Below are 15,118 nucleotides of genomic sequence, written 5' to 3'. Positions count from 1 at the left end.
CTCACTAGTCTTTCTTTACTTGTTTTCTGTGAAATAGTAGGTCAATAAGTTGTTTTCTGGCTTAAGGGTCTAACTAAAATAGCCTGTTTTGCCAGTATAGGGGTAAGGCTAAAGAGTCCCTTGGTGTTACTATCAGTGAGGTTGTGTGTACCTGTCCCATTTTAGCTTTTTCTAAAAAGGAACCTTGTTAGAGGCATTGGGGGTAATGGTACGGTTCGTTATCGCTAAGGCATTAAACTCAATTTGCCTTGTGTAGGTTGAAGACATCAACTTGAATGTTGGAACTGGAAAAGAATTGGGGGACAGCATAATCCAGGATGTCAATGGATTGTCCATTGTTCTACGGCGATCACTACGAGATTTGTTACATCAAATTCCAAGCGTAGAAGCAACAATAGAGGTTATTTCTATCTTTGTCCATATATGCACTTCTCTATTACAGAAGTGCGTATTCGGTGTTTAGATCTTATTTTATCGTAACAAGTTCCAGAGAAGGGATGTTCTTACTACTTTGCTTATTTGTTCTTGCAGATGAATGTACTGAAAGCTTCTTTATCCAACAAAGAATATCAGATTATTACGGAATGTGCACAATCTAATTTGTCAGAGACTCCAATGATTGTGCCTCCACTGCAATGGAATAAAAAGACGCCCTCCGTTGACATGGTTGAGTCTGCTACCACTTTGGATTTAGGACCTACTGAAGCCAAATCTCATACTGGCGAGGTCTGGATCAGCATGAAAGTCATTGTTGTTGTTGATTTAGTGGAATTGAGCTTACATTCAGGTGCAGCAAGAGATGCTCCACTTGGAACTGTGCAGGTATACAGAAGTACATTGTTACGCTTCTTGCAATGAGCTCATTGTTCCCATCCACCCCAGAACTGCTGATAGTGACAGTGATAACTAATACAGATTAGAGTATTATTAGATCATATTGTTTTATAAATAAAGATGGTGGTTTTACAGATGCTAGAAGTAGTTGCTGGGGTGCCTAAAATGGATTCAAGTAAAATCTGTTGTGTCATGCTAATTCTACTATAATCTAGGGTTGACATGTTCACTTTATTGGCTACATAATGTGGTTCCCAAGGTCGCCAAAAAGGATAAATATGTTTTGCGCCCTGTCTTCTTGTATATTGATTTAGCCGATTTAATTGCTTGTCATTTGATTAAAGACAACTATATTGTTGCTTCTCACTTGTTATTGCTTTCTCTGACTTAGTTGGAACTCTTTTGACTTAATCTGTTATTTTAATTATTTATGGTCTGGGATCACTAGAAAGTCTTTTCTGTGGCAGATCAACAACGCATGGGTCCTTTACACATCTACGACAGCTGGAGAAAATGTTCTATCTGTTACGCTCCAGAGTTTCAATGTCTTAGATGATCGTGAGGGTACACGGGAACAGTTTAGACTGGCAATTGGGCAGCCAAAGAGCATTGAGTGCAGTTCTTTAGGTTTTGAGAATGAATTCGGGCAGATAGATGCTACAATGCTCATTGTTGATGCGAAGTTCAATGACGAGTCGTCATTTATTTGTTTGTGTTTACAAAGGCCTCAATTGCTTGTTGCACTTGATTTTCTACTAGCAGTTATTGAATTTTTTGTACCAACAGTTCGTGGCATTCTTTCAAATGAAGAGGATGACATGCCCATGAGTTTAGTTGATGCAATCATTTTGGATGAGTCTACCTACAGCCAACCTTCTGTTGAATGTTCAATCTCTCCTCAACGACCTCTAATTATTGATGATGTAAAATTTGATCATTATGTCTATGATGGCAATGGTGGGACATTATTTCTAAAAGATAGGCAAGGTTCTGTTCTTTCATCTTCCAACACGGAAGCTATAATCTATATTGGAGACGGAAAAAGATTGCAATTCAAAAATGTTGTCATTAAGGTGCTCGACTTCATTTATCTCTTTGCTTTTCATTACCTCTGCAAGTAAGAAAGAAAGACTTGTCTGATTACTGCATACTGTTGCAGGATGGGCGGTATTTGGACTCTTGTGTAGTATTTGGAGCCAATAGTAGTTATTCAGTTTCCGAGGCTGATCATGTTGTTTTGGAGTATGAAGATGAACCTTCACAAGATCTTTCTGGAGATTGTCAAGTTACAGAGCACCAAACTAGTGAAACTGCCAAGCTTTCAGAATTCATAATTGAGTTGCAGGTTATGTTTAGTTTGCTCCCCCCCCCCCTTCTCCATATCGATGTGAGATTGGTAAATTCCATTGCAAGTTTGTGTGAAAAAGGGGGGGAATTACAAATCACTTCCTACACAAATCTGAATAATCTGTCTTTAAGAGATTTATTCTTTTGTTTTTTTCGGGGTGGGGGAGGGAAGAGGAGAAGGAAGGGTTTGTTTCAAAGTTTTTTTTGTTTGTTTTGAACTTTTTGGTGTTGTGGATTTTAAAAGAATCTGGACCTTTTTTTGCTGGAGAAAGTCAACTCGAGAATGCACATAGATTGTAGAATGACCTCGAAAAAAGGTTAGGTATCATAAGTGAATTGATGCTAATTAGCGAACACTATGCTGCTTAATTTTTTTCATTCCAGTAGACTCACTCCCCTCAAATCAATATTATTCTTTATTACCAATTATCATTGACATGTTTTAGTTGTGTATTCGAAGCATTTCTCTTTTTGTTCAGGAATTTTTGAAATAACCTTTTCCATTGTTTTCCATTGATAAGGGGTAAAGTTATGTATATTTGGACCTCCCGAGACCCTGCTTGCGTGAGAATTGAGATATGTATTAGGTAGCTTTTTTTGTGATTGTACTTTTCATGAGTGAGTGAGTGACACCAAGGATCTTATATCTAAGGTCTTTGAAGATTTGGGTTTTCCGAGTTATAATTCTTATCTGGACTACCAGCACTTCATAAACTCTTCACAGAATGCATTTTTCACACGGGGAGTCAAACAACCTTTTGTAAGCTCATGGATGAATAGGCCAGTGGTGTGTACAATTAGACTTTCATGCAGTAGTATAACTGGAAAGGAAGAGTCAGTTCTCATAATGCAACTCAGTTGTTTATATAAGAACTGGGGAGTTATGAGTAGTTAAGTACAGGTTATATGCAAATGGCTTGTTCACGAGTGCCTTCCTATTGTACTGCTAAATAATAGGATCAGCTGCTTGTGTAGATGGACCTATTGAACATTCGTCTTTTTGTTTCTGTACATGCATTATCCTAATGATCAGAAGATGTTCACTTCTTCATGACGTAGGGATTTACATGGTTTTGAGATGACTATAGAATATTTATGCTGAGCACGGTGATCATTGGAAATTCAAGGATTCGAGAGCCATTCTGTTTATCTTTTAGCCTCTTTTGTTAAACAATAAGACGTCCATAATTATATTAATGACTATCAACATGTTATAAGCATTTTCCAGAAGTTTTGTTCTTCTATTATGTCGAAAGGCTTTATCTGGACATTCTAGATAATATACTTCGGACTATGAAGATTTGGATCCTTCATAATTCGATTCACTGATAAAATTCTAGGATAACTCAAGCTATACCTTTAAAAGCGGTACTCCCTTTGTCTCAATCGAAATGTCCTTTTTGGGAGTGGTTCACACCTAAAGTGGACATCTGATCGGGACGGTGGGAGCAGATGAACTTTGGTGAGTGCTGCTTAAAAAAGGCTGATGGTTCTGCCCTCGTCAATTTTTGCAGACTTTATAAAGAGTGGGGAGAGGGCTATATATTCTGGACTATTATAGATCTTGTCCCTTAACATAATTATTTTTTTATGTTTTGAGCCAACTTTTAATGGAAAACCCTTATCTGAAAAAGAACGATAATGGAAAAAGAAAAAAGTAGCAATTGCCATGTTTGGCCACTAATCTTGCAGATTTCAACTCAAATTTTATTGTTTGCTACTCCCTCCATTTCTTTAATTGCTACATTGTGTATTGCACAAGAGCTTAAGCAATGTCACTTTCAAGCTTTTTAAAGGGTACTTTTTGATCCATTCAATATAAAATAATGGGAAAAGGTGAAAGAAGAGTACTTTTTGGTGGAAAAAGAGAAAAGCAAGTATAATAGTATTACGTTTTGGTGGGTGAAGTACCCAAATAAGGAAAGTTTAAACAATATAGCAAACTAAATATGCTTTTAAATAATCTTCTGATGGGATTTTACTTTCAGGCAATCAGTCCCGAGCTTACTTTCTATAGCTCATCAAAAGATGTGGGGAACTCGGCTAATCTGTCCAACAAACTGCTGTATGCTGAGCTGGATGCATTCTCCAGGTTGGATATTTGTATTGAATAAGTCACTAGAGTCAACAGTCCTTGCTTATGATATTCGAAGAAAAAAATCTGGAATTATATGAACCAGTTGTAAAATTGCATTGCATGATTTGGATCTGGTTCTTGATCTGCAAGAAGGTTGAAAAATTCAATTAAATAGCCATTTCTATACTTTGTACCGGATATTCCTGTAATATCGTTCTTAACTGTGTGTTATCTACAATACTTCCTGTTAATCTAAGCTTTCATTTCCAAATGAAGGCCCAAGATTTTGTAAAGCTTTTCTGTTGAACAGTGCTTTAAAGCTTTATACATAGTTACATTGAGGTTTTTTATTACTTTAATTTCTATGTTTGACCTTACAGATAACTTGTTCTGACTTGTCTTTGTTAATATCCCGATAAAATTGAAAGTGTTAGTTTTTCTTTTGGCCGTTTTTAATTTTTCTTCTCATCACTAAAACTCTTGCTCATGTCTGCCTAAGGAATAGATAGTGGGTAAAAGTATATTTACGTTCTCATAGGGGAAAGGAGATTTATGTGTTGATTTTAATAACCATAAGCCTTGGTCTTTAATTCCTCTTTCTGTCAAGATTGTTGGGAGGTCATAAATTATTTTACTCTTTCGATACTTCTATTGGGGAAGTTACTGATTGTAAAGTTGTTAGCATTCTCATGATTTATTATATGATACCTACTTCATCCTTTAGAATTGGCTTAGCTGGGTCCAACCATCTTTGGGCTCAGAGTGCTTTTGTTGAGGGAAATGTAGATTTAGGATGCCTCATTTTGCTAATGAGGATTTTTATTGGTTGCTGAAACTTTATTTCATAGGGAACAATGGTCCTGGTTGAATCTTCCCCTCTAGTAGCATCAGGAAATTTCAGCTAGCCTATACAAAGTCTAGAATGGGACGGGTGCACAGTAAATTATTGTAAGACCAGGGTAGCTTTTTGCCCTAAAAGGGCCACTTATATAGGAGACCCTTTTAAGGTAAAAGTTACTTCTTTACTCTAGAAATGACCTTTTTTGACTTATAAGTAACCCCTTTGTTACTTTAAAAGTGACCCTTTTGGGTTAAAAGTGAAATGGTCTTACATTAAATATTTTGTGCACCCAATGCACGAAAGATATGCTTGCCAGCCTGTCGTGACTCATGAGGGTCAACATGGCACCTTGGCTCCAACTCCTCTTGCTATGGAGGATTTCGACAAAGCAGAAGTGAATGCCAGCTTATTTTTTTATCACGTGTGAGCAAGGAATCGAGGAGTTAGGCTTGGAACGTCAATGAAATGTAGAGAGGATGAGTCCTCTAAGGATTATCAGTGAGACAAAATAGTGTCATCATTAAGCTTGCATCATTAGAGGAGATAAAGTTTTGTTTTACCATGAAGTATTAGCTTTGGTGGCGGATATTTTAGTGTGGACAGGGTAATCTTTGTGCTGTTTTCCTGTGAAGAATGTCTTTGCTGCTTGACTTGACCCCTCAGTATCCAGTTTCCCCAGTAGCAAAATTCCTCTGGAATCAAAGGTTCCTCTTAAGGTGAGGGGTTTTGCGTGGATGTTCGCTTTGGGAGAAAACCGTTGAACTTGTGTTTGTAAACAGCTTATCCCAGAGTGTTGTTTCCATTTCAGGACGCAGAATGAGATGATAGCATGCTCTGTAAGCGGAGGACAGTATCTGAGGAAATGCACTTCAGGTTTCCTGGATAATAAAATAAATCTTCCATATAGTTTCCAACTTAATCACATGCACACTGTCCTTGTAGGACTGGTAGTACCTCGCACTTATTTTTTGGTTCAGAAATAAACTGCTACTGAAGTAGCAGATTTAGGTAGTAGCAGATCTAGGTAAATATCTAAGATTATATAAAAAAAATCAGAAATCTTTGATGTGTCCGGTTGGGATCTGAACATAGAGCAGCCCATGAAAAGCCAACTCCTAGACCTCTTGTCTTCTCACCAACGGACCGAATATAATGTTAATTTACTATTGCACATATATTTCTCTGGAACCTTATGTAAGTCATGCAGTATAAGATTTATGGCAAAGATTTCAAAAAGAATTATTTGAACACAAAACCGCTACTTGATGTAGTGATTTCAATACCAAATTGCTACCAAGGTGGCGGTTTTCTTCTAAAAAAATGCTACTTCAAGTACTGGTTACCCGGCGGAGTCTGCCTCTGAAAGAATACAAAAGAATTTTTCCTTAGCCTACCAAAAGCCGTGAATGATATGTAAAATATGCTAGTGTCCATTATGTTTATAACTAATTTTATATTGTTAAAGGGTTTCTTTGATATAGATATCTAGATGTGAATTTTGAATGCCTTTTTGTTGTTGAAATGTTCCTCATATTACAGAAAAGGGAGTCTTAAAGCTCTGACGTTATTTAATGCAGTATAAAAATGGTTTCAGGATTGTGTTAAAGGGTGAAACTTTGGAAATGACTGCAAATATACTTGGATTGACAATGGAGAGCAGTGGAGTCAGAATTTTGGAGCCGTTTGATACATCTATCAAGTTTTCAAAAGTTGCTGGAGAGACAAACATACACCTCTCAGCTTCTGATATATTTATGAATTTTTCATTCAGTATCTTGCGACTTTTTTTGGCTGTTCAAGAAGATATCTTGTCCTTCTTAAGAATCACATCAAGGAAGATGACAGTCAGTTGTTCCGAGTTTGACAAAGTAGCAGTAGTGGAATGTTAGTTTATATACTATTGGACATTACTTTTTGCTGGTGTGGCACATTATTTTAGCTGCTCTAGCATTTTTTTGACCGCTTCTTTCTGCATTGTTTTGATTCTTCAGACCCCAAGAACGACCACATTTTTGCCTTTTGGAGACCTCGTGCACCCCCTGGATTTGTTGTTCTTGGTGACTATTTGACTCCAATGTTAGTATGCTCTCATAATAATTTTTCAGCAACAATTGTTACTTTGATAACATATTTAACTCTCAATTTTGTGTGACAGAGACAAGCCACCTACCAAGGCAGTTCTTGCAGTAAATAAGAATCTTGTAAAACTTAAGAGACCCGAGTCCTTCAAATTGATATGGCCACGTATTAAATCTAATGATGTCTCTGACCCAGAAGGCATAAACAGACTGCCATATATCATCCAAGAAGGCAATGTAAGCTGTTCAATTTGGTATCCCGTGGCGCCAAAGGGTTATACTGCAATGGGTTGTGTGGTTTCTTCTGGAACAGCACCACCGCCGCTGTCGTCTTCGTTTTGCATCTTGGCTTCTTTGGTTTCTTCTTGTCCATTGAGGGATTGTGTCGTGATTGGAGCAAGCAATGAGTATGTAGATAGATTAACATCTTTCTGAGGCTGTTTGACTGTGACATGATAAGTGTGATAATTGAACTAAAGTCTCGTCACGTTCATATTTTAGAATTTTGCTATGATTTCTAAAAGTTACTAAGAAGGGCTTGGGATCTGAGGTGCAAATTGAAATTCGCTTCTAGTTTGTTTGCGAATAGATTTCTTGTAACATAGATTAATAATGTGATTTTGTTACTTGAAAAGTTGAAACAATCTGTTTTATCCAATAATTTTGCACTTCTGATTTAGTTTATGATTTTTTATGCAGAAACTTGCTGGCCTTGCCCTTCTGGCGTGTGGATAATTGTTTTGGCACATTCTTGCCAACAGAATCTAATTCAATGAAGCTAGTTGGTGGAGCATATGACTTGCGACATTTTTTCTTCGGCCTATCAGAATTCACAGAAGATAATTCAAGAAGTGATCCGCGTCATGTTTCGGTACGTCATGGACCCCTCCCTGCAGAGTCAGCAATTGCAAATTCTGCCCGGCGATTTGAGGATGTGGACACCTTCCATCTGGTTTGGAGGAATCAAGGTTCAAATTCAGGAAAGGAATTATCTATATGGCGTCCATTGTCTCCATCTGGGATGGTATACTTTGGTGATATTGCTGTAAAAGGGTATATTATTCGTTTATATATTTAGATTTTTATATTTGTCACGTTAGTAAGTAGACTGATAGCAACGAATCGGGCTTAGGTATGAACGTCCAATTACCTGTGTTGTTGCCGAAGACATTGGTGATGAACTTTTCCGAGAACCTTTAAGCTTCCAAAAGGTTGCGACAATTAGGAAGCAGGGGAGAGCAGAGCCTGTCTCATTTTGGTTGCCTCAAGCTCCGCCTGGATATGTTTCTTTGGGCTGTATTGCATGTAAAGGCTCGCCAAAGGATCATGATTTTAGCTCATTGCGATGCATACGGAGTGACATGGTTACTGGAGATCAATTTTCTGAAGAAAGCTTGTGGGATACTAATGATGCTGGGCCTAGAACGGAATCATTTAGCATATGGACAGTTGGTGGTGAGTTAGGAACTTTTCAGGTCCGGAGTGGATATAAAAAGCCGCCCAAAAGACTTGCAGTGCGGCTTGCACATACAAATGTAACAGATGGCAAGGAAGATACAGTCATTGATGCTGAAATTACAACATTTTCTGCTGCATGCTTTGATGACTTTGGTGGCTTAGTAAGTGTGTCTTGATTCTAATCGTTATACTTACCTAATAAACTATATACCCGCTCCCCTCAAAAATAAAAAAGGAAAAACTATATACCTGCACAAATGAATTATCTAAACCATAAAGGTTAAAATTGATACTGAGGATAAGGGACACACTGGTGATATCATGAGCTATATTTTATAGATCTTATACCAAGTTAACCGGAAAATTGATTCATATTTCCTCCGTTCTGAATTACTTGCAACAAATAGAATTTTACACTATTCACACTTCCTTTTGACCATGTAATATGATTGATATGTGAGATTAAACATAGTCATGTAGGATCTTGTTAATTTTTGTCTCTTTTTATACTTTTTAAATATCAACTTTTTATGATTTCTACTTAAAGATAATAGAAGATATCAATTGTTAAAGTTGTGCATTGGGAGATGTGAAAAACCCTAGTGTTGCAAGTAGATTGGAATGGAGGTAGTATGAGATGGGTAATTTTTTACTGACAATGGACTGAAAGAAGTTGCCATTATTATAATAGGGCATGAAAAAGCCTAGGACGGTACGAGTTTGACCATATTACATACTCGTGTCCATTTGAAATTCTGGAAAGATGGAGGAGTCTAAATGAGACCTTCTAGTTGATATTATCCTGGAGATATTGATTTTCTTCTTTCAATTAGAAAATATTATTTTTTATTTGATTAGCAGTAAAAAGGGTCCAAAGCATATGATTATGTTACTTTGGCTCTTCATTTTGCCTCAAGTAACCATGCTAGATCCTCAGCTCTCCAACATGGGTATAGTTTACTTGGATACTGCATGAATATGTTACATAAAGTTGCCGAGTCCGTCACTTGAACATGTAACACAGTTTGACATGAGTTCATAGGTTTTCCTTTATCACACTTCTAAAGAAAACCCAATTTTTTTGAATTTTATCGGTACTTATATGTCAATCCACATTACCAGTGTGATTTTGATGAAGTTAATCGTATCCTATGGAAAAATGGTTAACATGCTTATACTTTTTAAATTGAAGGGATTATCTTTCCACCCTCCTTTGTAGTCCGTAAAGGGAAGTATCCTCCACTCTTAACGTGTCCCAAATTTTGGCAAAAATACAGAGCTATCCCTTTTGAGTCTCATGACTACTAGAGTCCTAGTGAATTCCATCATATCTTGAGATTCATGGAGCTCTTTGTACCTAATATACAATGGGATGAATTAAGAAAATATCTATTATCAGATAGAGAAATGTGCACCTTTCTTTTGCATAGGCTTGTGCCTTTAGCTCTTGCTTAATCAGACTAGAAGCGGCTCATTTTACACATTCTTTAAGGTTTGTTTCAGAATCGAAGTCCTTATAACTTCTAAAACTTTTTGCAAAGAATATATCTATTATCAGATATAGAAATATGCACCTTTCTTTTGCTCAGGCTTGTGCCTTTAGCTCTTGCCTTAATCAGACTGGAACCGGCTCATTTTGCACATTCTCTAAGGGTTGCTTCAGAATCGAAGTCCTTATAACTTCTAAAACTTTTTGCAAAATTATTCGTTTTCCTGAATTTCCTTTGTGCTCATTTGATGCTGTCAGTAGGATTTCTGAGGGTTCATTGCTGATTTTGCAATTTTCATAGCAGTAATTTTCAAGAATGACTTCTATTGTTTCAAGTTTTCTATATTTTTCCAATTAGTGACATCTTTTATATGTGGGGTAAAGTGATGAGTGAGCATTCAAAATTATAGGACTATCACAAGTTGTCTGGTTGCCGTGTCTTAGGACAAGTATACACAAGCTTTCTGTTACTGATTGGGGAAATTATCTGAACGCAAGTTAGACAATAATGTTGAATGTTTCTGCTGTTTCCTATTCCTGGAAAATATCTCACTATAGCTCTTTTGTCAAAATATGGTTGAATTCTTATCCTTGCATTACATTTGATGTTTTTTTTCTGTAATATTCAAATTTGCAGATGGTCCCATTATTTAATGTATCGTTGAGCGGTATAGGGTTCAGTTTACATGGAAGGCCTGACTACTTAAGTTCCAATGTCAATTTCTCACTTTCGACGAGGTCATACAATGACAGGCATGAGTCTTGGGAGCCAGTGATAGAGGCAGCAGATGGATTTTTGAGGTAAATTATTCCTTTAGTGGTGTTTTTCTACTCTTATAGACTTATAGCTGCTCTATTGATGACATGGTTGACATCTACCCAGTAAATTATAATGGCAAAATCATATTGTTGTGGATTGACATCTTGTATTGCATTTAAATGTTTCGATCAGAAATTGTCTGAGTATGTAATCTGGTTTTGTTAGAGACACCTTCCACTCCTTGGCCTTACCATTGACCAAAATATTCGCAAACGTAAGTCTGACTCCTCCAACCCGCACATTTTATAGTTTATACCATTCTTCTTCCATAGCATCTGTACTATGGAACAAGAGCAAGACCTCAAGACGATACTTGCAGTTGCCCTTAAGGATACGCAAGAGTCACAATGACTCACGCTGTAGCCAGTAAGATGACAAAGACAAGCAAGTCTAGATCTTAAGAGAACTGTAGATCGAAGAGTCCTGGAAGAGTTTTTTCCATGCCACCTTGCTGTGTGCTTTTTCACTTGCCCACGAGCTGCTTCTTCAAGGGAATGCGAAATAATTGTTTTATGCACCGCCTTTTCCATTAGTACTATATAAATATATATTGAGGCCATTCTAGACCCTAGATCTCAGACTAATAAGTTGTCTGAACTCAGAACTCTAAGATATAGAATTCTTGTATGAGGAAGTCAATACAGTTAGGCTTAGATAGGATAGTCTGGAGTGCATTGCATTATCCATTTATCATCTCATACATCATTGAGAAGTCATAGTGCATCGTTGTGATGTTTCTCCTGGTTCTCTGTTGTCCACTTAAATCTTCATGATTTTATTTCTTGTTTGTCTACCTTCGGTTGTATTCTTGAGTTTGATTGCAGAATTGGAGTGCCTTGGATCCCAATAAGAGTAATCCCTTTAAAGAGTAACATTGTTGAATTGTTCGCAAATTTTTGTCACTTGAGTGGGATCCTAGTCACCATCGCCTTTTACATTAACAAGGAATTCTGTTCTCTAGTCATTTCGCTGATATTGACCAACAGCCATGAAATTTCTCCGCCTATCTTTAACTGTTTATAAGAAGAAACTCTGAGTTACTGTTTACTTCCTTTGCCAATATAACATCCTCTTCCTACCGCATGTTTCTTGGTGCCCTGTCCAAGCTGTTGGACATATTACAATATTACATCTTTTGCAATGGAAGCCCTCACTCAATGAAGGCTCCTTGCATTCTATTTATTTTGGGTGAGTGATGCTACATATTCCTTGAGTACAATGCTGTGAGACCTTAATGTGTATGGCTAGATTCCAGCCTATACTGAAGTAGTTTGAGACAGGCCTGGACTGGATCCCCATAACATACTAATTTGGAAGCTCCTTCATTGACTTGGTAGTTTGAATAAGACTAGAATAATTTTTGAACATTTTAAACATGGAGAGTAAATACATGGTCACATGAATAAGTGTAGGAAGTGTTTGGGATTTTTAATTTGTGAGTCCATACTTATAATTTGGTTGACATAGGAAAGTAATATGACTTATATAAGGAGTTCTAGGTTTGAATGATCTAGTAATAATTTTTGTTCCCATTAGTCTAGGTTTTGGTAGATGGTATATAGGGGTCTATAGGCTCCTTGTTGTGAGTATATGAAATGTGAAATACCGATTTATGGGTACTCTAGGTTGAGCTAAACCAAGGTGAGGAAAATTAAATCTCAAGATGTAGATGTCGATGTCGTGGAGGATGCTAAGGGGGACACCATGAGAGTGTGTTTGAGGCATAGTGTGGCTAGAATCACCCTTGTATTTGAGGTGTGGTCATGGTGGTTATTACTAAATAGTGAATGTGCTCATAGGATATGATTCATGGTTGGAATTCCAACGGGTTATTTTTCATGACAAGTTGTTTTATCATGTTAATAATTACTAATATATGGCAAGGGAGATTTATTCTTCACGTAATCATGCTCAATATTGTTTGCACTTGCCTATATTTTATTATCAACTTGTGCGATCACACAAATCCCTAATTTTCTAAGGTCTTCTCACGAATGATTTACTTGATCATCTAATGTTTAAACACACATATTAGTGCTTTATATCTCGTGTCGGAAACAAGAAAGCCCATTTAGATGAGACATCCCTGTCTATTATGGTTTTGGTGCCGTGAAACAATTTTTGGGAATCAGTTATGTGATTATTATATCTTCCGTAACGAAAAATGATGCTCTCAATCCATACCTTAAATCCTTTGAAAATCCATACCTCAAACCCTAAGGCGGATATAGGTTTGAGGTAAACCCCGCACTTGGAATCTTAGGGAAGGTCTTTATCCCCTTAAAAAAGCTCCATTCTTCTCTATTTCTTGATCTTTCCAACCACGACTATAAATCTACCATTGACACCACCAATACCACCTATACTGCCACATTCATCTTGATGCTAGAACTATAGATCCTTAGCCATTACGAGTTCAGAATTCGTGGTCCGCCGGCTATCATGGCTTCTTTTGTGGGATGTGTGGTTTAAAGTCTTCCATAGTAAGTACCTTGGCATTCCTTTAGGGGATAATGGTAAGATTCATCTTTTTAACCATCCAGTAATTCATAGGGAAGGCATGTCTGATGTCTCTTTCAAAGGAAAAGATTGACTCTCATTCAATTATGCTTTTCTAGCATTCCTTTTTGTTACAATTCTCTTTGGTGTTGGGTGAAGTGGCCTGGAAGGTTGAGGGACTTCTATTGGACTACCTCTGGTTCGAACATGTGAAATTATCTTCTTTGGTTGCCGAAAAAAGGCACCTCAAAATATCTTTCATCAGTTTGTCAAGAGATTACTGAAATTGATCTGTTATCAGCTTTCCTTTCTCTTTCCATCCCCTGCTCCACCCCCCTTTCCCCTCACTCATGGGTAAAATATTTTCTCCTGCTTGGCTGCCTCCCTGTTTATTCTACAATTTTCTATTTTATGTGTGAAGCTTCCTGATTACATGGCTAAAACTCTTTAATGTCTTAAAATTTTGGATTCCTTGGTGCTGTAGGGTGTTAGAGGCTGTAGTTCTGCCTTTTCTCTTGTGCGATTGAACCACTTGCTGTGGACTACTCTAGACCGTCCTTACTGTTGACTTACAAGAGGAAAACGGAAAAAAGGGAAATGCTGAGCAGGAGAATACTGAGAATTGTACTGAAAATATCTAAATAGTCTTTAGAAGTGGTTAAGTCTGTCTTTACTAGTAATTCTGTTAGAAGGTAGTGGGGGTGTGGTGATGCTAATAGAATGGGCGCTTTAGTGAGACTGTGAGAAAGAAAGGCAGTGAGGAAAGTAGAAAGAGTAAGGAACCTTGGGAGAGCTTTCAACCAGTCGAATGTTGAGAATTTTTTTAAATTGGTTATTCTGGTCAGTTGTAATACAATCTTATCTCCCTTACTCCTAAATTGCTTGTTTTGAGTCTTAATTGATCTGAATTCATAGCACCACTTTGTGTGTGGTTTTTGTAAAATTACACACTGAATATTTGTGTTCTATTGGTTGACTAGTTTACAAGTTTTTTATGTCAGTGAATGCTATTATGTAATGGTTGTTTGCCTTTCTTGCATTGTCTCAGCATGATCTACTGTCTCATGGTAATGGTTGCAATATGCAGGTATCAGTATGATGTAAATTCCCATGGTGCTGCTTCACAGTTACGTCTCACTTCAACGAAAGACCTAAATGTGAATATTTCTAGTTCTAATGTTAATATGATTCTCCAAGCTTATGCAAGCTGGAATAGCCTCAGTGAAGTCCAGGATTCTTACATTAGAAAAGTAAGTTCTTTTGTCTAAGCACGTTTTTGTGGTCTTTTGGTTGAACATAAGAAGTGTGAGTTCCTAGGAACATTCAATACTGAGGAAGTTGTAATTCTTGTGAGGTATAGAATGTTGTTTGGTTGAGTTAAAGGAAGTAGAAAGATTTCATGGGAAGTTCCAGTTACTTGGGAGAAGGGGGGGGGGGGAGAGTAAGTTACTTCCTCCATATTGCGGGAAGTAGAACTTTCCAAGAATTGTTCCTTCTTGCGTTATTGTTCACCCGACAATCACTCAATTATTTAATTCCCATGGATTTCTAAATCCCAATCATTTAAACAAGTACTATGAATTTAGGTCAGAATTGCGGCTTATCTGTAATAATGCAGACCTTTTCCTGATCAGCTTTGTTGTGCTGTAACTCTGTGGTGATGGAACCAATTTTG

The 15,118-nt window shown here is 37.2% G+C and overlaps 1 protein-coding gene across 1 annotated transcript in view; it reads left to right on the top strand.

Moving 5' to 3' along the window:
• The window catches only part of LOC104892878 (hypothetical protein), a 63,601-nt gene that overhangs the window by 26,460 nt on the left and 22,023 nt on the right, over window positions 1–15,118 (top strand). Inside the window, 12 exon segments of the mRNA XM_019249516.3 lie at window positions 257–400; window positions 532–822; window positions 1,302–1,907; window positions 1,994–2,179; window positions 4,170–4,273; window positions 6,694–6,983; window positions 7,091–7,175; window positions 7,255–7,584; window positions 7,877–8,230; window positions 8,310–8,796; window positions 10,762–10,925; window positions 14,531–14,693. Of these exon segments, the coding sequence (XP_019105061.2) occupies window positions 257–400; window positions 532–822; window positions 1,302–1,907; window positions 1,994–2,179; window positions 4,170–4,273; window positions 6,694–6,983; window positions 7,091–7,175; window positions 7,255–7,584; window positions 7,877–8,230; window positions 8,310–8,796; window positions 10,762–10,925; window positions 14,531–14,693 (3,204 nt within the window).

Source organism: Beta vulgaris, chromosome 5 (assembly GCF_026745355.1).
Source record: "Beta vulgaris subsp. vulgaris cultivar EL10 chromosome 5, EL10.2, whole genome shotgun sequence".
Classification (NCBI taxonomy): Eukaryota; Viridiplantae; Streptophyta; class Magnoliopsida; order Caryophyllales; family Amaranthaceae; genus Beta; species Beta vulgaris.
The sequence above is the reverse complement of the archived record's forward strand: the minus strand, read 5'-3'. Positions and strand labels throughout refer to the sequence as shown.